At 44.4% G+C, this 23781-nt stretch overlaps 2 protein-coding genes and 1 long non-coding RNA gene across 4 annotated transcripts; 2 read left to right on the top strand and 1 right to left on the bottom strand.

Moving 5' to 3' along the window:
- Positions 1 to 4542: 4542 nt before the first annotated feature.
- On the bottom strand, positions 4543 to 13510 carry cep44 (centrosomal protein 44). 2 transcript variants are annotated; one of them, XM_041868904.2, is made up of 11 exons: positions 13373 to 13510; positions 13022 to 13120; positions 8945 to 9092; positions 6610 to 6756; positions 6301 to 6396; positions 5996 to 6151; positions 5661 to 5876; positions 5388 to 5454; positions 5103 to 5240; positions 4827 to 4864; positions 4543 to 4690 (listed from the first exon to the last, which is right to left on the bottom strand). In XM_041868904.2, the coding sequence occupies exons 2-11, from the start codon at positions 13111 to 13113 to the stop codon at positions 4586 to 4588; spliced, it is 1203 nt and encodes a 400-aa protein (XP_041724838.1). In that variant the 5' UTR covers positions 13114 to 13120; positions 13373 to 13510; the 3' UTR covers positions 4543 to 4585. The 2 variants fall into 2 exon arrangements, with proteins under 2 accessions (XP_041724838.1, XP_041724839.1); XM_041868905.2 differs by having other exon boundaries at positions 5122 to 5240; positions 13373 to 13505.
- Positions 7016 to 8806, top strand: LOC121555101. The gene is made up of 2 exons (XR_005997840.2): positions 7016 to 7054; positions 7161 to 8806. It is a non-coding gene; the product is annotated as an uncharacterized LOC121555101 (long non-coding RNA).
- A 396-nt stretch (positions 13511 to 13906) lies between the features above and the next one.
- Positions 13907 to 23390, top strand: fbxo8 (F-box protein 8). Its single transcript, XM_041868511.2, has 6 exons — positions 13907 to 14199; positions 17640 to 18058; positions 19087 to 19213; positions 20002 to 20120; positions 20208 to 20404; positions 21763 to 23390. The coding sequence occupies exons 2-6, from the start codon at positions 17649 to 17651 to the stop codon at positions 21948 to 21950; spliced, it is 1041 nt and encodes a 346-aa protein (XP_041724445.1). The 5' UTR covers positions 13907 to 14199; positions 17640 to 17648; the 3' UTR covers positions 21951 to 23390.
- Positions 23391 to 23781: the final 391 nt, after the last annotated feature.

Below are 23781 nucleotides of genomic sequence, written 5' to 3'. Positions count from 1 at the left end.
GGCTCTGTTCTAAAATACTAATGTGTACATCCTTCCAGACAGGTCCCCACAAGATCTGGCTGTTTCACCTCTCCAACACCTTCAGCCAGCTAGAGGCCTGGGAGCTGGGCTAAACAACAGGTAAACAGGAAGGAGAAAGGTCAGAGAGGTTAGGATGGCTCTGTTCCAACTTGCTCTCTAGAACAAGGGGTCAATGAATGGACCCTCTAGGAATGATCATTCAGATTCAGAGTGGCAATTTGCTCTGAAAACATTCCATCTCACAGAGCACTTTGCAAATATTCAAAGTAGCAGTGAAGCATAAAACAGACGTATTGTTCTCTTATACATAGAATGACCACAAGAGGGAAACAATGAAGCATGAATGAATAATGTGAGCTGGAATATACTGTATAGCTGTCTGTTAGTGACCTCTAGTGGTCAAGTCCATACGTCACACCGTGGTCAGGGAAATAATGCAACAGCAAAAGAACAGTCGGCAATTTCAAAGCATTTTTGTATGGGCTTAATGTGTGAAATATAAAGACGTTGTATGTGAAATCTACAAACATGAAAATCAGAAGGCATTTGAACACATTGAACACATTTGTTTTTTGACTCCGTTAATAAATTCGGTAATGCAACATTTATTGGATGCCAACCGCCGTTAAAACGTTATGGAAGAAGATGCATTGTGGGTTTGCCACATGGAAAAAGCAGCAGGAGCTGCTGAAGACTGTCCAAGCTCCATGGACCTTTGTTTGAAGGAAGGTTTTTGGTTCAGTTTGATTGAGTAAGTTATGCTCTGACAGAGCTAGGCCTTTTGATTTAGAGTTTGATCATGTACTTCTAAGGTTGTCATTAAAAGTCTATATTTTGTCTTTAACCTGCCTCCTGAGTGTTTGTACTGTGATTTCCTATTCATGGTCCTTGTGACTGTGGCCAATCCTGGATTACACCACAGTTTATGTGGTCCATATAGGAATCAAAGCCAAATCCCTGGTGTTGCAAACACCATGCTCCAGCACACTGGGTTGTCCATTTCTTTGGATCCTCAACTCTCCTTGGTCATTGTTTTTTTACTAGGCATTTTTATGATATTAAGTCCAGGATTCAATTCAAGAGCACTTTTTCAGCAAAGACCACATTCACAGTACAATGGTGCATATGTCGGCTCATTTGGAAATAAGCATATCAAGAAGCTGATTAAACAGCATGATCATTACACAGGTGCACCATGTGCTGGGGACAATAAAAGGCCACTCTAAAATGTGCAGTTCTCAAGTTGAGGGAGCATGCAATTGGTATGCTGACTGCAGGAATGTCCACGAGCTGTTGCCAGAGAATTGAATGTTAATTTCTGTACCATAAGCCGCCTCCGTCTGGCGTAGCAGTGCGGTCGTGTTCTTTGTTGTGTGTCCGTGTAAATAGCCTGTTTTTTGTATTTTTCGTACATATTTCCCTATCACACATTTAAAAGTGCTTTCCTCTCAATCTTAAATAAGCATGCCCCATTCAAAAAATTCAGAACTAAGAACAGATATATATATATAATATATATATATATATATATATATATATATATATATATATATATATATATAGGTTCTCCTCAGACTTGACTGCCCTTGACCAGCACAAAAACATCCTGTGGCGTACTGCATTAGCATCGAATAGCCCCCGCGATATGCAACTTTTCAGGGAAGTTAGGAACCAATATACACAAGCAGTTAGGAAAGCGAAGGCTAGCTTTTTCAAACAGAAATGTGCATCCTGTAGCACTAATTCCAAAAAGTTTTGGGACACTGTAAAGTCCATGGAGAATAAGAGCACCTCCTCCCAGCTGCCCACTGCACTGAGGCTAGGAAACACTATCACCACCGATAAATCTACAATAATTGAGAATTTCAACAAGCATTTTGCTACGGCTGGCATGCTTTCCACCTGGCTACCGCTACCCCGGCCACCAGCTCTGCACCCTCCGCTGCAACTTGCCCATGCCCCCCCCCCGCTTCTCCTTCACACAAATTCAGACAGCTGATGTTCTGAAAGAGCTGCAAAATCTGGACCCCTACAAATCATCTGGGCTAGACAATCTGGACCCTTTCTTTCCTAAAATTAGCTGCCAAATTGTCGCAACCTATTACTAGCCTGTTCAACCTCTCTTTCGTAACGTCTGAGATCCCCAGAGGATTGAAAGCTGCACGCAGTCATCCCCTCTTCAAAGGGGTGACACTCCTAGATCCAAACTGTTACAGACTCATATCCATCCTGCCCTGCCTTTTGAAAGTTTTTGAAAGCCAAGTTAACAAACAGATCACCGACCATTTCGAATCCCACGTTACCTTCTCCGCTATGCAATCTGGTTTCCGAGCTGGTCATGAGTGCACCTCAGCCTCGCTCAAGGTCCTAAACGATATTATAACCTCGATCGATAATAGACAGTACTGTGCAGCCGTCTTCATCGACCTGGCCAAGGCTTTCGACTCTGTCAACCACTGCATTCTTGTTGGCAGACTAAATAGCCTTGGTTTCTCAAATGACTGCCTCGCCTGGTTCACCAACTACTTCTCAGATAGAGTTCAATGTGTCAAATCGGAGGGCCTGTTGTCTGGACCTATGGCAGTCTCTATGGGGGTGCCACAGGGTTTAATTATTGGGCCGACTCTTTTCTCCGTGTATATCAATGATGTTGCTCTTGCTGCTGGTGACTCTCGGATCCACCTCTACGCAGACGACACCATTTTGTATACATCTGGCCCTTCATTGGACACTGTGTTAACAAACCTCCAAACAAGCTTCAATGCCATACAATACTCCTTCCGTAGCCTCCAACTGCTCTTAAACACTAGTAAAACTAAATGCATGCTCTTCAATCGAACGCTGCTGGCACCCGCCCGCCCGAATAGAATCACTACTCTCAGCGGGTCTGACCTAGAGTATGTGGACAACTACAAATACCTAGGTGTCTGGTTAGACCGTAAACTCTCCTTCCAGACTCACATGAAGCATCTCCAATCCAAAGTTACATCTAGAATCGGCTTCCTATTTCGCAACAAAGCCTCCTTCACTCATGCTGCCAAACATGCCCTCGTAAAACTGACTATCCTACCGATCCTTGACTTCGGCGATGTCATTTACAAAATAGCCTCCAGCCCAGCAAATTGGATGTAGTCCATCACAGTGCCATCCGTTTTGTCACCAAAGCCCCATATACTACCCACCACTGTGACCTGTACGCTCTTGTTAGCTGGTCCTCACTACATATTCGTCGCCAAACCCACTGGCTCCAGGCCATCTATAAATCACTGCTAGGCAAATCTCCGCCTTATCTTAGCTCATTGGTCACCATAGCAGCACCCACCCGTAGCCTGCGCTCCAGCAGGTATATCTCACTGGTCATTCCCAAAGCCAACACCTCCTTTGGCCGCCATTCCTTCCAGTTCTCTGCTGCCAATGACTGGAACGAACTGCAAAAATCTCTGAAGCTGGAGACTCTTATCTCCCCCACTAACTTTAAGCATCAGTTGTCATAGCACCTTACCGATCACTGCACCTGTACACAGCCCTTCTGAAATTAGCCCACCCAACTACCTCATCCCTATATTGTTATTTATTTTGCTCATTTGCACCCCAGTATCTCTATTTGCACATCATCTCTTGCACATCTATCTCATTCCAATGTTAATACTATTGTAATTATTCTGCACTATGGCCCATTTATTGCCTTACCTTCATAACTTGCTACATTTGCACACACTGTATATATATTTTCTGTGGTATTTTTGACTTTATGTTTTGTTTACCCCATATGTATCTCTGTGTTGTTGTTTTTAATCGCACTGCCTTGCTTTATCTTGGCCAGGTCGCAGTTGTAAATGAGAACTTGTTCTCAACTGGCTTACCTGGTTAAATAAAGGTGAAATAAATAAATAAAATGTAATCTCGGCCGGAATGAGGAAAACTATGAGCAGAATTACAAACTCTCTTAATTATTAATTTATTGTCCTCTATCCTAGCCTTCTTTTCAAAACGCAATGGATCTTCTCATCCATTGCAGTTCATAGAGGGCTTAGGAAAGCTCTACTGTGAGGAGGAAGGATGATTGAATGGGAGCTGGAGTATAGCCAGAGAAGACGTCTCAGAGAGAGAGGTCTGTTAGTGACCTCTACTGGTCAGGACCATAGTTCACAGTGGCCAGGGAAATACAAGCAAGCGGATGTCAGCTAAGGCGCAACTGCAGAGTAGACATCAACACACCCTCAGGCACTATTCAATTTGCATCGCTGAAGCATTACCGATTGCGTGATAGAAATGTAAAGGTCATTTCCGATTGAGCTGTAATGCAGCGTTTACCGTGAATGCAGTCTCCGCTTACGGGGGAACATTGCTTTTAAATTTCACATGTTTTAATGCTGAACTTCCGCGATACGGATTGAATAGAGCCCTCAGTGGACGAATACTCTGACACGACACCCTGATTGAAAGTAAGGTTGCACAAGTTACACAAGACCGGACATTGTACGTAAATTGTTAGTGCAAATAAAACACAGAACATAGATGTGAACATAAATCGATATTTATCCATGATACCTTTATTCATCACTCACATACTAATCCAGAGATCAATTACAACAATACATATTTTTTTAAAGTCTGAATTTACATTGAGGGTTCTATACTTCTTAGAAGGCTGGAAGTGTCTTTCATCCTAAAGCAACATAGGAGAAGAAAGAACAAAACGTAATGAAGTCAATCATAAATGCAGTATCATTTTATATACAATAGATGGTATATTAGCCTTGGTTAACCTCAGAGGGAATACAACATAGATCTACAGTACTTACATGTTGGCTATCCTTTCCAATCTCTCTTTCATATTCTCCTATAGAAAATGGGACAATAATTATTAAAAACTAAGGGCTGGATTCATTCCATATCGTGGAAGACCCGCGTAACAATTCTAAGGTAATTTCCGATTGAGTAGACATATGCAGAGTTTACTATGAATGCAGTCTCCTCGAACATTGCCTTTAAATTTTAAATCGAGCTATAACGCGGATCTTCTGCGATACGGATTTAATCCATCCCAAATAGTTTGCTTCCATTACATATATATTTACTTTTAATATCTGCCATTACCTCTGGGGGTGCTGTTGTCACACAGGGGCTGATGGGATAGCTAGCGGAATGGGTGGAGGACTGAGGACACTCACAGCCAGAGGGGTGTAGGAGGCTCTCTGGAGGACTGTGTCTTGACTCTGTAGGGGTATGTGAGCATCAGTTGAACTCTTATATCACATTGGGAATTTTATCTTTCGATTACTGTATTTCAGTTGTTGTATATAATGGCCTCATCAATATAATACTCTACTAAAATACTTTTATTGTCAAAATTCAGTTCCAACCTGTGACTTCTGTTGCATTATCCGCCATGTGATGACTCCAACCTCCACTGACAAGTGACGACGACTCCTAGAGGAGGGAAAAAACAACCTTGAATGTGCACATTTTTCCATCTTTAACCAGCAAACAGAGATACAGTAGACATTCTGGAATGGACTGACATCATGACATCATTAGTTCAACATCTGCTTCTACTTGTCATTGGATGGAAGTACGGAGAGTTCTTTAGAAGAGTCTCCAGATTGGACAGATCGTGTGGAGAGATCCCTTCCTACCTGGGCTGTGGCTGTGGAGAGGGTCAGTCTGGTTTCCAGCAGTAGCACTCTGCTCTCAAGGTTCTCCCACTGGTGCTTGTCTATAGTGATCCTCCCGGCCGAGGCCTTTTCTAGGAGCTCCAGCCTCTGCTCCAGGGCCGAGAACCTCTCCAGCCTGGTCTGGACCTGCAGCAGCTGGGCCTCCAGCGCTGCCAGCCTCCCCTCCACCACCGGGTCCTGGAGAAGGACACAATCCAGTCAGTGTGTATGTGTGTCACTTTGGTGCTGTGTGTTACAGAGAGAAATAGGCCGTGTGTGTCTGTGCGTATATTGTGGAGAAGTATGCTGGTACTCACTGTCTGAGGGACTGTAGGTGCTTGGTTCTGGAACTCCTCCAGTCCCAGACCATCCTCCTCTTCCTCCTGAGACTCTTCGTCATCAGAGGCTCTACTAGAGGAGACCCAGGAGCCACCACCAATGTGTCTCTCCACTAGTGGCCTGCTTAGGGACAACTGTGGGAAAGAACCATCTCAGCTAGTCATGTTACAGAAGGGCTATGTCCTCATGCATTACAATGGACTAGCTCAGGCCTCTTTGATAAAGTGTATAGAGTTAAACAGATCTGTCGGTCTACACTTTCATGTCCTTGGCAAAGACTTACTGTGATGGCCGAGGGTTTCATTGTGTCACCCTGAAATGGGAGAGCCTCACTTTTGGAGTCTGAACTCGAGGCCGGAAAACGAGGTCTTGGCTTTGGCTGCAACACACACAGATGCAATACATGTACCTTTTCTTTAACCAGGTAGGCTATTGAGAACACATTCTCTATTACAATACAGACATGATCTGACCAAGACGGTGCAATAATTAATTGAACCATGAATACCGTGTCATCTTTATCATGTCAAACCACACATTGATGATGATGATGATACTCTTTGCTCATCAAAGCTGAGGGAGACAGACTGACCTTGTTGCCTTTGCTGAGCTCTTTGTGTTTCTGCAGGGCGAAGGCGATGACATCACAGAGGATGCAGGTCTTTCTTTCTGCAAAGCCAAACTGGAGGAACTGCTGCTTGGTCAGGACGGGTTTGTAGTGGAAGAGATCCCGCAGTACCTAGATGTGGTGAACAATACAGTGTGACACACACACACAAGGCTGAATTCTCCCTGCTGCAACAAATTGTTTCAAATCAAAATACACCATGTTGTTTTTTCATTCACGCAGTAAAAAAAATGCAAAGATCAAAACAATATTCATTGAATTGTCATTCAATTTGATGCTCCCCGACTATCTAGCTTTAATTTCAGTGTTTATTAGCGAGCTGGACACAGTCAAGATACTGTATAAATGTAGGTCCATTATAATTTCTGCACAGTTTCAATTTGGTTTTAATCATTTTAAAGTATATTGAGTTCGTTCCGCCCATACAAAACCACCCACGGGCCATATGTTTGACACCCCTGATCTAGTACATCCCTGGCCTGGATACACTTAATTCAAGGGAAAGGGAAGAATAGGTTCTGGAACACGTAGGACAAATCCAAACATTCTATTGATAATTGTAAAACTAACTATAGTTAACATGAGTTCAGGGAAAGATGGCAGTAGGTATGACAGGAGAGCTAAATGAGCGCTTCCTGTTACACCGACTATAATGCCGAGCAAATGGCTTGTCTCCTCCCTGCACTGTCTTCCGTATGACATGCTGCTGGTATGTCGGCCCAATCTGTCTCCCATATTTATGTGTGTGCCAGCCAGGCGAAGCAGTGACTGGGCGCCAGCCAAAAGGACTCCTCCCCTCCATCGCACAGGGTCTCTCTCTTCCTTCTCCTCCTCTGTCTCCCTCTCCTCTCGCTCTCCAAAATGAACCGATGCTGTGAGAGGCAGATAGCTCGCCTGCCGCCTCAGGGCTAAGAGCACAGAATAGAGGGGAGACGGGAGTTCCTGTGTTCACCGCAGGAATCAGGATTTCATGTGAGCCTTTATAAAACAGAATTGCTCAAGGACGCTGTGCTGCCGACCACCGGTTGCCAGTTGGAAGGAAACACCACCAGAGAGTGGAGCATGTGTGTGTGTGTGTGTGTGTTTGCTAAAATACAGATGCTGCAGATCAGGGACCGCTCAGTGAAAACCCTTCTGGTTCTGATAGCAGGGTTAACAGAGGCTAAAGTACAGCCTTAACAAAAAGACTGAAAAACCCCTGATCCAGTTAAACAAGTCATTCCTTCCAAGTCCTTGGTTGCTTGTGATGAGGAAGGAGCTTTAATCTTAGATCTTGCAATGAAGGAAATGGCTTTGCCTTGACCTGTCTAAGCACAATGACAAAAATTAATTTAGACAGGAGGCCTATACTATGGCCCATGGATAAGAATGAATGGAATTCCTCAACTACAGTAAGACTCCATTCATGTAATTTGAACACCACAGGAATGAAAAGGAATCCCACATGTAGCCTACCCTTTCCTTCTACAGGGGAAATCCTGCACTGTTTCAAAATGACTTTATTGGTAGTGAGTGATGCAATACCAATGTCTTCCATCTGTGTGTGTGTATATATATTAGGGGAAAATCATGCGGTTCAGCTCAAGCTTGAAGGGGTTAAACCACAGCAGAGCGTCGGGGTAGACGGCCGTTGGCCTCAGGAGACCCCAAGGAATAAACTGAAGTCACTGTGTGCGAGTGTGAAGTCACTGTGTGCGAGTGTGTGTCTGTTGCCTGTGAGGAAACAACTGGGAACAGTTTGCCATTTTGAACCATTACGATGATAACGGCTATGTATGAGAGAGGGGATCTAGAGGGGAGTCCCTGCTATTGGGAGAAACTGCTTAGTGTTAGGGAGACGACACTGCATGGGGCCACATGGGGAGAGCGGTGGTGGGGAGCCTGCTGGAAAAGCAGGGCCCAGGAAATCCCACCACGCAGTGAATGAACAGAGCATTAATCATAGGGAGTGCATGAAGGAACGAGGCTGGCAGATATACAGTCAACTGGGGAGTGATGCCATTGTGTTTCTCAATGGGTAGGTCTAGGACTGGATGTGGGATTGCTGCAGGGGGGGGATACATTCAAAAACGTGATTTTATCATGAAAGACATTAGTCATTAAAACAGAGTGTTGTGCTAGTATTAAGCTCTGCACCTTCTTCCTACCATACTAAAAGGGAGACCTATGGCGTAAAAACCCTTGACTGTGCATGATGATACTTAAATACTAAGGCTACGTCACGGAAACATTTTAATCTACAGTATTACCCTTAATAGAGTAAAAAAAAAGAATACAATAGAATCAATGTGGGATTTACCTTGTAGATGCATTCGATAAAACGTAGGTCGTTCTTCCCAGTGAGTTCCACTCCGAAGCCCACCAGGTGTTCAGCAAGGTGTGGTGAATAGGAGACGAATGCATAACTTACTATGGGGAGAACGGCAGAAGGATCTCCTTTGGCCAAGCTGTAGAGATAAAGCATATATTGTGTTTTACAATGTGTACTACTGTTTTCATATGTATTGGTATCATTTAGGCCTAAAAATCTATGGACAACAATACTGTTTTTTCAACAATTGGTATTTTGACCAATCAGATCAGCTCTGAAAAAGATCTGATGTGAAAATATCTGAAATTTTGTCACACGACACAATGCCAAAGATGTCTCAAGTTGAGGGGGCGTGCAATTGGCATACTGACTGCAGGAATGCCCACCAGAACTGTTTCCTAGAGAATTGAATGTTCATTTCTCTACCATAAGCTGCCTCCAACGTCATTTTTGAGAATGAAAATGTAGGCTAGAATGACTATTATCAACAGTCTGTATGATGTTCTTGCGTGCTATATGCAAACATGCTCTGTAGTGTAGGATAAAGTCACGAGACTGGATGTGTCCCATATGGGATCCTATTCCCCATATAGTGCACTACTTTTGACCACGGACCCATAGGGCTCTGTTAAAAAAAATAGTACACTATATAGGGTGCTATTTGCGACAAAGCTTAAATTCTTTGGCTGGAAGACAGACTAAACATCTTTAGTCATATAAACATCCAGATTGGGGCTGTAGCCACGGTGACAGTTCACAGTCTGGGTTTGTTTTGAAGTCCCCGGCAGGCGGCAGAGGGGATTGTACGGAGCCCTGCCCGACTATAACTGGGTTTGTAAACATGCTTTACATTAACCAGCCGTGGGTCCCCCTCTCTGACGAGGACCCCAGTCTGCACATCTGATGAGCAGGGAAGCAGGGATTCCTTTTTGAAGTGAAGAGCATCAAACACAATATGTTTGTGGAGAATTTAAAAAAAGGATTTGGCTCAAATACAATTTTCTGTGGATGACAGACAATTTAAAATCAGGAGACAAAGGTTGGCCACTTTTTTCAATTGTAGCTTTTGTCTAGTTTTTAATCAAACTCGTTTGGGTTCCATTGATGTCAAAATGTGTGTTGGGCTTCGTTTAGACAGGCAGCCCAATTCTTATATTTTTTCCACTAATTGGTATTTTGACCAATCACATCTTAGAGTGACCTTTTATTGTCCCCAGCATAAGGTGCACCTGTGTAATGATCATGCTGTTTAATCAGCTTCTTGACATGCCACACCTGTCAGGTGGATGGATTATCTTGGCAAAGGAGAAATACTCACTAACAGGGATGTTAACAAATGTGTGCACTACATTTGAGAGAAATAAGCTTTTTGTGTGTATGGAACATTTCTGGGATCTTTTATTTCAGCTCATGAAACATGGGACCAACACTTTACATGTTGCTTTATATTTTTGTTCAGTGTAGATAGCTACAGTAGTTGCCGTGGTAACCAAACGTGTGTAACCACGCCAGCCCAGGACCTCCACATCCGGCTTCTTTACCTCCGGGATCGTCTGAGAACAGCTGATGAAACTGTGGCGTATTTCTGTCTGTAATAAAGCCCTTTTGTGGGGAAAAAACTAATTCTGATTGGCTGGGCCTGGCTCCCCAGTGGGTGGGCCTATGCCCTCCCAGGCCCACCCATGGCTGCGCCCCTGCCCAGTCATGTGAAATTCATTTATTAGGGCCTAATTTATTTATTTCAATTGACTGATATATATATACACACATACATACACACAGGCCAGTTTATTAGGTACACCACCCCGTTCACAAAATAAGATCTCTCCTACAGACAGTGAGTCACGTGGCCATGGCTTGCTTTATAAAACACGCAGACAGGCATTGAGGCATTCGGTTACTGTTCGATTGAACATTAGAATGGGCAAAACAAGTGACCTAAGCGACTTTGAGCGTGGTATGATCGTCGGTGCCAGGCGCGCCGGATCCAGTATCTCAGAAAAGGCTGTCCTCCTGGGCTTTTCACACATGACAGTCTCTAGGGTTTCCCCGAGAATGGCGCGACAAACAAATCATCCAGTCAGCGGTAGTCCTTTGGGCTAAAACAGCTTGTTGACGAGAGAGGTGGAAGGAGAATGGCATGAATGGTGCAAGCTAACAGGTGGGCCACTAACAGCGCAGTATAACAGTGGTGTGCAAAACTGCATCTCAGAACGCACAACTCCTCAGTCCTTGTCACGGAAGGGCTATTGCAGCAGATGATCACACCAGGTTCCACTCCTATCAGCTAAAAACATGAAGAAGCGGCTCCAGTGGGCACGCGATCGCCAACACTGGACAATTGAGGAGTGGAAAACATTGCCTGGTCCGACGAATCCTGGTTGCTGTTGCATCATGCTGATGGCAGAGTCCATGGACTACCTGGTGTCAACAGTACAGGCTGGTTGCAGTGGTGTACCGCCGTCCAATTTGCAGCAACTGCATAACGCCATCGCGTCAGCATGGACCAACATACTGTGGAACGTTTCCGACTTGTAGAATCCATGCCCCGAAGAATTCAGGCTGTTCTGGAGGCAAAGGGGGTCTGACCCAGTACTAGACGGGTGTAGCTAATAAACTGTGAGGGGTTTGGTAGTAGGTGCCAGGTGCACCGGTTTTTGTCAAGGGATGCAACGCTCCTGGGTTTTTCACACTCAACAGTTTCCTGTGTGTATCCAGAATGGTCCACCACCCAAAGGACATCCAGCCAACTTGAAAAAACTGTGGGAAGCATTGGAGTCAACATGGGCCAGCATCCCTGTGGAACGCTTTCGACACCTTGTAGAGACAAATTTAGGCTGTTCTGAGGGCAAAAGGGGGGGACGAAACTCATTATTAGGAAGGTGTTCTTAATGTTTGGTATACTCCATGTATATTGTATACAGTGAGCTCCAAAAGTATTGGGACAGTGACACATTTGTTGTTTTGGTTCTGTACTCCAGCACTTAGGAGTTGACTATGAAGTTAAAGAGCAGACTGTCAGCTTTAATTTGAGGGTATTTTCATCTTTTTTTGTACATAGACCCCCCATTTTAGGGGACCAAAAGTATTGAGACAAATTAACTTATGTTTATTAAAGTAGTCAAAAGTTTAGTATTTGGTCCCATACTCCTAGCATGCAATGATTACGTCAAGCTTGTGACTCTACAAACTTGTTGGATGCATTTGCTGTTTGTTTTGGTTGTGTTTGAGATTATTTTGTGCCCAATACAAATGAATGGTAAATAATGCATTGTGTCATTTTGGAGTCACTTTTATTGTAAGTAAGAATATAATGTTTCTAAACACTTCTACATTCATGTGGATGCTACCATGATTACAGATAGTCCTGAATGAATCGTGAATAATGATGAGTGATAAAGTTACAGACTCACAAATATCATACCCCCAAGACATGCTAACCTCTCACTATTACAATAACAGGGGAGATTAGCATTTTTGGGGAGGTATGATATTTGTGCATCTAACTTTCTCACTCATCATTATTCACGATTCATTCAGGACTATCTAATCATGGTAGCAAAAATGGGGGGACTATGTACAAAAAGTGCTGTAATATCTAAACGGTTCATACCCTCAAATTAAAGCTGACAGTCTGCACTTTAACCTCATAATAATAGTATCATTTCAAATCCAAAGTGACGACCCACTGTTCGCCCATCTTGGAATACATGATGGTCAAATCAGGTGCTGGAGTACAGAGCCAAAACAACACAAAAATGGTCACTGACGCAATATGTTTGGAGCTCACTATATATCAGAATGGATGAATATATGGGGGATTTCTTTCTCCAATGTAAGCAAGTAAAAATGACACAAATGTTCATACATCTCCTGCACTGCAACTAAGAGACTGAATAGTGGCGCCATTATGTGGCCATCAACTGAACAACCACAACACAGGTGCCGACAGATTGTAGCAAGCTGGCTCCTTCCCTCAAACAGTTTGGGAACGTGACACAATTGTTCAGTTGGCAGTGGCACCAGCGCTACTTTTATCCATGACCTACTAGCTAGCTAACATACCCATTATAGTCGACCTCTCTTGGGTACTTCAATGCCCGTAGTTGAGCATCCAGTTTCCGAAGACATCCTTTCAAATCACCGGCTGACATCATTGTGGACCTTGAGAACATGCAAACGACAGACAGGTAACGTTACAACAACAATTCTTCCATGAATTATTTTTCAACGAATGGATAAAAACACCAACTAACTAGCTAGCATAAACATTATAGCTAGGTACATTTCGGCTAGCTACCAAACACAGCTTGCCAGAAAGTTACTGGCTATGTTATAGTCTAACGTAGATTTTGTTGAGGTGACACGTTGTTGCAGCTACTGAAACATGCCATAACAAAAAATGTAATAAATTACCTTATATTTGAGTACAAGTGCTGGCAAAGTTAGCTAGCTGGACATGTCTTCAGTTTGTTTTGCCCGAGTAAATAACATAATTGCCGCGATTGGTTGCCATGATAACTGAATCAGAAAAACTAGAAGGAAGATTCATAAGAGCACATTCATAGCTAGATGGCGCTAAAAGTTTGTAGACTGCTGGTTTTAATGTCGATGGTAAACTGACGACGATTTATGAAACAAGCTGAACTAGCTAAATACATGTAAAACTTCGTCTTTACTGTCTGTTGTTGGAAGGACAATTTTATTATTTTTTAAAGGTCTAGCTACCTTTTAATTTATTAGAAGAAACAAGGCAATGCACTGCAGTTTCTTTGTAAAAGTCCAATGGATTTCATTAAATTCGTTAGACTACTCTGTGTAGGCCGACAATTTTACTATATATTTTTTATTTTCTAACCAAAAAATATAAATATTGTATATTACATTATCATAGGTAAGTACCATTCACAATCGTTAAATGGATTTACTCAGTTACGGCACGTCATTTCCACCAATAACAAGCGAAACGTCAAACGGGACAACAGTGCGTGTGAAACGAGGAGGGTGAAAGGAGGAGTTGAAGAAGCACTATGTTGAGTGATAGGGGCAGATTAGGCCTGTTGTCACTTTGTGAGCAGTTTTTCTCTACAACAGCGACGAGAGTGGGTCTTTTTGGCCAGCATTTAACGGAGATGAGAGCCTCTGGTTACCGGTAGAAGACCCAAAACTATTCCCACCGAAGTTGTTTACGATCTGGACTGTGTATACGTCGCGGCGGCGGTAAAATCTTGCATACAGTTCAGGTAGGTGGCGCTGGTTACAATTGACAAGAGCCTCCCCCAATGGCTGGTTGGCTTTTATAATTATATTGACGAATGCGAGGGCTTTAGGTCAATCTAGCTTGATAGTGAAATTATTCTCGATCAGCTGCTGAACATAACTTCAATTTTGATGTTGTTTACAGCAAGACACTAAACGTGTTTCCAGCCCACTGCTGTCTGACTTCGTGTGACAGTTTATCCAATTACTGAATTAGGCAAACGTCATTAACTCTAGCGCTTGACAGAGTATGGTCCCTCTTTGTTTACCAAGATACAGTTCTTATTAAATGACTACAGGTATGTATGAATGACCTTGTCCCTAGCATATCGTTTGCATTAGTTTGTTAAAGATGGTACATTCAGTAGGCAGCTGATCGAAATTATTTCTCAGACTCTGTATGCTGCTTCACTTTATTGACTGTACACAGACCCTTGGGTACAACATTCTCTGTACACACATGTAGGCTATCACCTGTTTTTCCATCACAAACAAGTCAAAAACCACTGTAGATAGTTGCTCCTTTTAAACTCAAATGATATGGCTACAACCACCAGATTCAGTTCCAACACCCCCATACCCAACTCATTTGAATGCCCCCACCCCATGAGCCATGGGGGGGGGGGGGGGTAATCCTTATGCCTGTCCTGTGCATTCGCAATACATTAGTTCAGCCAATGTGATCACACCATGCACTGCTCCTTTCTCTCCTTTTAAATGAGTGCAAGTTTGCTTTTTCTACTGAATTATTTGTTCAGAAAATGCTTAAAATAATTGACTAACAAGCTAGGCCATCATAAGTATGAAAGCAAGACATCAATCCACATTTTAACAAATACACCCTTAGATCAGTAGGCCTAATCCAAACAGTTTAGGCTATGTATCTAGACCTAGTCTAGGCCTACATGTCTAGAAACATCTATGACCTACAGTAACCCTCTCACCATATAACCAGTAGACTCATCTATAACAACTTTAAAGATGCAATATGCAGAAATAGCTCTGCCATTTCCTAGTTGCTAAAATTCTAATAGTTTGACTAATTTCAGTTTATGTGACAAAAGTCAGTCAGTGTAGAGAATCATTGTACCAGCTAAACTGCTGTGAAATATGTTTTCCATAACCAAAAATCTTGTATTTTCAGCTGTTTGAAGCTGGTGTACAAAAGTAAAAGATGCAAAAACTCAACTTAACGAGAAGCATAGAAATAGCTTACATAGAACATAACTACCGCTTTTTAGACTTGCTTTCAATGAGAATGACATATCTAAAACACATATTTCTGTAAATGTGGTCAGGTCGCCCAAAAAGTTACATATTGTAGCTTTAAGACACATTCCACAGCGTGTTTTCTGAGCAACCTACAGTCTTTATGCTCCAGCAGCAAGCAGGGAATGCTGAATAACAAGTGTAATGGCATTGCAGCAATGTAGAGGCAAGCAGCCTAGGAGCATGCTCACATCACATGGGAAACAGAGAATTGAGAACGTGAGGAATTCCGAGGAGTGGGTAGGCTAAATAGGCTGGAATTGAGATTAATCTGTAGTGACAGAGACAGAAGATTCTAGCCTGGTCCCAGATGTGTTTGTGCCGTCTTTTCAATCACCACGGGAGTTGGCAAGACGGCACAAACAGATCTGGGACCAGGCTATGATTCAGCTCTGAACCATTCTAAATGTAAACTGTCTGACACTTTATTTGTCATGTGCCGAATACAACAGGTGTAGACTTTACAGTGAAATGCTTACTTACAAGCTCTTTCCCAACGATGCAAGTTAAAAAAGTGGGAAAAAAAGTGGGGGGGGGCGTGAAATTAACACAAGAATTAGGAATGAAGCTACAAACCCACTCACTAAGACAGACTGACAGGGGAGTCGGAGAGAGTTGAATGCGTGTCACCTAGCGGGTTAACTGAGGCTACTTCTGGTTTAAAAAAGAATACCACGTCAATCTGTGAGGGTTTTTTTCATGGAGGAACAACAGGGCCATAGCTGGCATGATGGAGGGTAAATGATAGCAGGCTAAATGGTTTAGGCCTTGCCTCAGTTGCACTCCTCAGCATCTCCTGTCTGATGGGGTAACGGTTTAGATGGCTATAAATGGAAGGGGTAAGATACAGTCATTCAAGGCCAAAGGATTATAATGGTAAAGATCGAGATGGCAGGCTTGATGCATATTAGTAACTATACTGAACAAAAACATAAACGCAACATGTAAATAGTTGGTCCCATGTTTCATGAGCTGAAATAAAATATCCCAGAAATTTACATTTACATTTACGTCATTTAGCAGACGCTCTTATCCAGATGTTCCATACGCACAAAAAGCTTATTTTGAGGGAGAGTGCAATTGGCGTGCTGACTGCAGGAATGTCCATGAGCTGTTGCCAGATAATTCAATATAAATTTCTCTACCATAAGCTGACTCCAACGTCGTTTTAGAGAATTTGGCAGTACGTCCATCCGGCCTCACAACCGCAGACCACGTTTAACAACGCCAGCCCAGGACCTCCACATCTGGCTTCTTCACCTGCGGGATCGTCTGAGACCAGCCACCCGGACAGCTTATGAAACTGAGGAGTATTTCTGCCTGTAATAAAGCCCTTTTGTGGGGAAAAACTCATTCTGATTGGCTGGGCCTGGCTCCCCAGTGGATGGGCCTGGCTCCCCAGTGGATGGGCCTGGCTCCCCAGTGGATGAGCCTGGTGCCCAAGTGGGTGGGCCTATGCCCTCCCAAGCCCACCCATTGCTGTGCCCCTGCCCAATTGTGAAATCCATAGATTAGGGCCTAATGAATTCATTTAAATTGACTGATTTCCTTATGAACTGCAACTCAGTAAAATCTTTGAAATTGTTCCATGTTGCGTTTCTTTTTGTTCAGTATATTTCGAAATGGCTTGTTGTGCAAAGTCACATTAGAATCTGCCTCGAAACCTTACAGAGACTGTTCCAGAGTGCACTTTCAGGAACCAATTGCTTTGATTTGATTAGGCTAATGTGTGTGAGATGACACATGAAAGCACAATCATTGAAATGTTTCTGTGGACAAACAGCTAGGGTCTGAATCCAGATTAAATTGACCCGTCACGGATGTTTCTCTATTTTGTGACAACTGCTGAGCCCTTCAGTGACTCAGCATAGCAGGGTAACTCCAAGATAGATAGGCCTACCATCAGCTGTTGCCATGCCAGTGACTAAAGTAACCAGGAAGTAGTCCAGTTGCCCAAACATTTAAACAAGGTAGCACGATGGCCTCCGTTTTTTTATATTGGGTTGTTCAAATAGGACTTTGGATGGCCAGGAAATTCCCTATTAAAGTCTAGTAACTAGACCACTGAGCTACTTCTGTTTGATATTCCTCCTGAGAGAACCTATTCCCTATGTGACGCATGCAGACTGTGCTGCCTGTGTTGTCTGTACTCCAGATTCTGCAGATGGGTCAGGGGCTGTGGAGGGTGGCCAGGAACCAGCAGCTGCAGCAGGAGTACGGAGAGCAGTGGGACGCTGGACCTGGCCTTGACGGAGATCCCCAGGATTTGGGGATGGAGATGGGGGCTAACCCAGGCCAGGCTCCCCCATCCCCCTCCCCCGGGATGGGCGACCTGGGTGGAGGTCCCCTGCCACCTCACCCCCACCCGCGGCGCCACCCCCAGCACTGCCAAGGGGCCGACATCTACCAGCTGCTGCGTGCCCGCCGGGGGAAGGCGCAGCAGGGCTTCATAGACCTGGAGATGCTGCCTCCAGAGCTCAGCATCACCATCCTGTCCTACCTGAACGCTACAGACCTCTGTCTGGCCTCCTGCGTCTGGCAGGACCTGGGCCACGACGAGTACCTCTGGCAGGGGTGAGTAGTAGACTGACAGGGTCTGTGGAAGGGAGGCAGGGGTGAGTAGTAGACTGACAGGGTCTGTGGAAGGGAGGCAGGGGTGAGTAGTAGACTGGCAGGGTCTGTGGAAGGGAGGCAGGGGTGAGTAGTAGACTGACAGGGTCTGTGGAAGGGAGGCAGGGGTGAGTAGCAGACTGACAGGGTCTGTGGAAGGGAGGCAGGGGTGAGTAGTAGACTGACAGGGTCTGTGGAAGGGAGGCAGGGGTGAGTAGTAGACTGACAGGGTCTGTGGAAGGGAGGCAGGGGTGAGTAGTAGACTGACAGGGTCTGTGGAAGGGAGGCAGGGGTGAGTAGTAGACTGACAGGGTCTGTGGAAGGGAGGCAGGGGTGAGTAGCAGACTGACAGGGTCTGTGGAAGGGAGGCAGGGGTGAGTAGTAGACTGACAGGGTCTGTGGAAGGGAGGCAGGGGTGAGTAGCAGACTGACAGGGTCTGTGGAAGGGAGGCAGGGGTGAGTAGTAGACTGACAGGGTCTGTGGAAGGGAGGCAGGGGTGAGTAGTAGACTGACAGGGTCTGTGGAAGGGAGGCAGGGGTGAGTAGTAGACTGACAGGGTCTGTGGAAGGGAGGCAGGGGTGAGTACAGTTAATAGAGGGCTGCCCAATTCTGATTCAATTTTTTTCTCACTAATTGGTATTTTGACCAATAAGATCAGCTTTAAAAAAGATCTGATGTGAAAAGATCTGATGTGATTGGTCAAAAGACCAATTATTGGACAATAGATTAGAATTGGGCCCCCTGTGTAAACGCAGCCAATGAGAAGTGTGCTGCAGGATAGGATCTGACCTGATATACCATTAGAGTCATCTATATTTTTAATTGTCCACAAATCATTGAAATGGTGCTTGCCACAAGTAGGTATAACATTTGCCATGTTCTATGTGACAATGTGCTTTTTTAATGGTTCAAAGAGTTGATCGGGTGATCATGTTTCTAATTGCAGTCTTCCCTTTCTCTCTCGCTCTCTCTCTGTCTGTCTGTGCCCTAGTTTGTGTAAATCCACTTGGGGTCACTGTTCCATCTATAACAGAAGGCTTCCCTATGGCTTCTCATATAGAAGCCTCTACATGATGCTAGATGAAGGCAGCCTGACGTTCAACGCTAACCATCAGGAGGTAAAGCATCTCTGTTTCCTCTTCATCCTCATGCCTCTGTCTCCTTTTTAAAGCACCACTTCCCCACTGAAACACTCCGGTTTCCCGGACATAGATAAAGCCGGCTTAGTCTGTTTTCCGGGAAACTGTTCCCTTATATATAAGATATAGCTAGATATATACGGGCCAATTAGCTGTTTTCACTATATGTTATTGATTCTGTCTAGATCAGCCTTCCTCACTATATGAAATCCACAAGAAATAGTGATTTAGAAATAGTAAGTACACATCGAACCCCCCACACGTCAGCCCACCTTGAAGACAAAGTATTTTAAATGACTACCAGCTAAATGACTTGTTTACCACTGATGCATACATTCTGAAAGACATCACAGCCTTGGAGGTCACTGCAGGTCAAAGCCTGGTTCCATAGAATCTGTGGAACATTCTAATGGGGTTATTTGGTCCGTCTGTATCGCTACGTGGATTAGGCTCGCTTTGGCCAGCCACTTAAAGGACATGTGATAGCCCCACTGTGGGATAGACTGACATGGTGCTGTCTGTGTCTGGGCCTCCATCTCTCTCTCTCTCTATCCCTCTCTCTCTATCCCTCTTTCACCCTCTGCCTCCCCCCTCCTCCTCTTTTTACCTCACTATCCCCCCCCCCCCCTCTTTCCCACTCTCCCTCTCCTTCTCTCCCTCCCTCTCTCTTCCACTAATCCCGCCCTCCTCCTCTCTCTCTACTCTCCCCCACTAACCCCCCTCTCTCTGTGTGTGTTTCATGTTGATCCACACTCTCTCTCCAATAGGGTATCAGTTACTTCATGTCCAAAGGCATACTGGTGGACCACCCCAAGGAGCTGGCCAAGTTCATCTTCTGCACGCGGACGCTCAACTGGAAGATGCTGAGGGTGTACCTAGATGAGAGGTGGCTTTTCTTCATTGAATTCTCACTGGGTTTCTTGAATTGTCACTGGGTTTTCTTGAATTCTCATTGGATTGTCTCTAATTGCAGGAGAGATGTGTTGGACGAGCTGGTCACGCTGCACAACTTCAGTAACCAGTTCCTGCCCAACGCACTGAGGGACTTCTTCAGACACATCCACGCCCCAGAGGAGAGGGGCGAATACCTGGAGACGCTCATCACCAAGTTCTCCCACCGCTTCTGCGCCTGCAACCCCGTCCTGGTCCGGGAGGTGTGCCTCAGCCCAGGTCAGTGCACTGCAGGGAATTGTAGTTCTAATCTGCAGGGTGTTGAGGGAAGTCCGATGAGTGGAGGGGATTGTAACCACCTGCCAGTTTCTGCCACAGTTGAACGACTCCTAACTCGGGGTCCACGCTCAACAAATCCCACAGGCTTTAGGTCTTCTCGGATGTTGATCGGTTTCAAGCCCCTCAACTAGCCTGTCCTGGCCTAACCGCAATCTCCCCACAATGCCTCTGTAATTTACTAAGGGCTCTGGTGTTGCACTTGACCCAAGTTGTGTCCTGTCCTTGTTGCATGAATCAAATGTGTGAGAAATCTTTGTACCAACGCTGTCATTGGTCCCTAAAGCCACAATAATCCCACGGGCTTAGGGTTAGGAGAGTGAGGGCAGCGCTCCAGCCAATCACAGGCTGGCGTTGTAATAACATCTGGCGTGGTTCTCGGCCGTTCCTGCGTCGTCCTGGAGGAGAAGTGGGCTGATTTATGATCTACTTACTGGCGATAGAATTGGCAGAGCGGTAAAGGAGGAGAGGAGATGTACACTCTTACTCTCTCGCTCTCTCCCGCTCGAGAGAGACCCCCTGTTCAACCCCTCTTAGTCCACCCAGGACCAGGGCTGATCCTCGCACTGTAAGGTCTGAGACTACGAGTCGACACGTCTCTTTCCTTCCCTGTTTATGTGTCCTGTCTTCAAGGACTATTATTCACACTTCAGAATGGGAATGTTTTTGTAAACGCGTCATTATGAAACCCTCTCTTTTCCTTTATCGACCCTTCTCTTGCTCCGATGCTCTTTTCTGGTCATCCCTTCCCTTCACTCTGTCTCCCTGTCGTTTATTCTTCAACTCCCACCCACCCTCTTAGCCAAGCCACACAATGAACAGAGAAAGTATTGCTGGACTGAGAAAGGCGTCAACCAAAACGTCGGGGCTGGCTAATATATTGAATTGAATAAATGTATGTTACTAAGCAAGATAAAACATGTGTTTTGTTGGCGTGTGTGCCCTATCTCCACAAGTGATCTTCAGTCTAAAATACCACCATCACATTTTTTATTTTTGTATAGATTTTTAGTCATTTAGCAGACGCTATTATCCAGAGCGACTTACAGGCGCAATTAGGGCTAGGTGCCTTGCTCAAGGGCACATCGGCAGAGTTTTCACCTTGTCGGCTCAGGATTCGAACCAGCTACCTTTCAGTTATTGGCCCAACGCTCTTAACCGCTAGGCTACCTGCCGCCCCACGGCTCATATACAACTTTATCTTCATTGTATGCGTGGTGCAGGGACTTGTTTGACCACTCTCCCAGTTCTCTCGCTCTCTTACATTCTGTCCATCCCTCCTCTCCTCCTCTCCTCCCCAGATGCAGTGTATGTGCTGTGCTACTCGCTCATCCTCCTGTCTATAGACCTGACCAGCCCGCACGTCAAGAACAAGATGTCCAAACGCGAGTTCATCCGCAACACGCGCCGCGCCGCCCAGAACATCAGCGAGGACTTTGTCGGCCATCTTTACGACAACATTTATCTCATCGGCCACGTGGCGGCCTAACCAGGAAGTGACGAGGAGTGGAAGTTGGTGAATACACGAACCAGTGATTGCACTGTTGCAGTATACTACTTTGGACAAAAGTTGTTGCTGTTCATTCTAAATCTAGGGTTCTGTACTGCTAGCAATGGTGCTTGCTTCCATACTGGGTGTGAGGCGATCTGCTCTCTGGCTGTAGAGCCAATGGAGAGCAGGGAGTGTATAGATTGGGCCCGCCCAACTGAAGTGACATCATAAGGGGCGAGGCCTCAGACAGACTAGACATATATCCCGCACACAAGTAGCATACAACAATATAACCAACTACTTCCAGGTTAACCACGCAGAAGTGTAGCTACAGTATGCTAACAAAGTCAAGAAGAAGTCACAACATACGCTATGAACTCACCTAGGACTGAATATTATTACAGCAACCATTATCAGTTGTGGTTCACATTATACTTAGTTTTTTTGTTCTGTGAATTACTTTAACTATGAGTTTTGAGTTTAATATTCTGGTTTTCTTTTTTAAATGAATGTTGTTTTTGTTGGAATGTGTTTTTTTACGATTTGAAGAACTTAAAAGAACGACTAGAGGGCTGGTAGAAACTCTACAGCGTTTTTGTCTTTAACTTTGTGAGCTGGATTAAATTGGATGGAATTCAAATGAATTCCCAAAAGGCACAACGATAATTAATCCAACCACATTTACTACATTAAATCCTTTTCCTTTTAGTAGAGAACGTCAAACGATTAGTTGTGTCCATTCCAAAGTATTTTATGAGTTGTAAAGTAATCGCCATGGGTCACACTGTAAATTGATGTGTATGTGGATGACTCTAATGTCCATGGGAATCTCAGAGCGTCCAATTTTGAGTTTGTAATGTGAACTCTCATCTTCATGCATCTCAGCTGGGTCGAATTCATTAGTGCGCGAAATTGAAAATGTTTTTTTGCCTACGGGAGACGAAAATAAATGTTTCTTATTGGACAAGTCCAATTAGTTTCTCCATGTTGCAATCCATTTTCTTCTATTTGGCGCCTAATGAACACGACACTGATAATACAGCTCTTGATTGTTGATGGATAAATAAGATTGTCAGAGTTAAGGACAATTGTTCAGTGTGAGTTTTTACCTTTGCCAAAGCTGGGATAGGTGATGTTGGTAAATGAAGGTGTGTGTTAGTGTATCTACGTTACTTTATCCTTTTGTGTTGACAAGCGTTCTACCCCTTCGAAATGGGCTGCATCCCAAATGGCATCCTATTCACTATGTGTTGCACTACATTTAAACAGGACCCATAGGGCTCTGGTCATAAGTAGTGCACTATATAGGGAATAGGGTGCTATTTGGGACACATTCCGGCACTGACTCTAGCACCGATGCCTGCGTTTACACAGGCAGCCCAATTCTGACATTTTTTCCACTCGTTGGTCTTTTGACCAATCACATCAGATCTTTTCACATCAGATCTGATTGGTCAAAAGACCAATTAGTGAGAAGAAAAAAAGATCAGAATTGGGCTGCCTGTGTAAACAGCCTAAGTGACACCACAGATATGAATGTTAATCTTTCCCACCATCCTTTGCGGACTACATTTATCTTGTGATTGTTTTATGTGTGTGACTCTGTTGGACTGATACCTCTATCACGCTTAAATCTTCCTGTCAATCTCTAGTGTATTCTATGACTGCAACCTCTCGCTTTCTCTCCCTCACTTTCTCTCCCTCTCCCCACCTGTCCCCAGCAAATCTATAAGGGCTTGATTCTATTTGCTACAAATGTCCAGAAATATGTCATCTAGCTCAGACATACCTCTCTGACATGTAGAATAAGGAATCATGTCTTCTCTAT

This window comes from Coregonus clupeaformis, chromosome 40 (assembly GCF_020615455.1).
Source record: "Coregonus clupeaformis isolate EN_2021a chromosome 40, ASM2061545v1, whole genome shotgun sequence".
NCBI lineage: Eukaryota > Metazoa > Chordata > Actinopteri > Salmoniformes > Salmonidae > Coregonus > Coregonus clupeaformis.
This window is presented reverse-complemented; position numbering and strand designations above follow the sequence as displayed.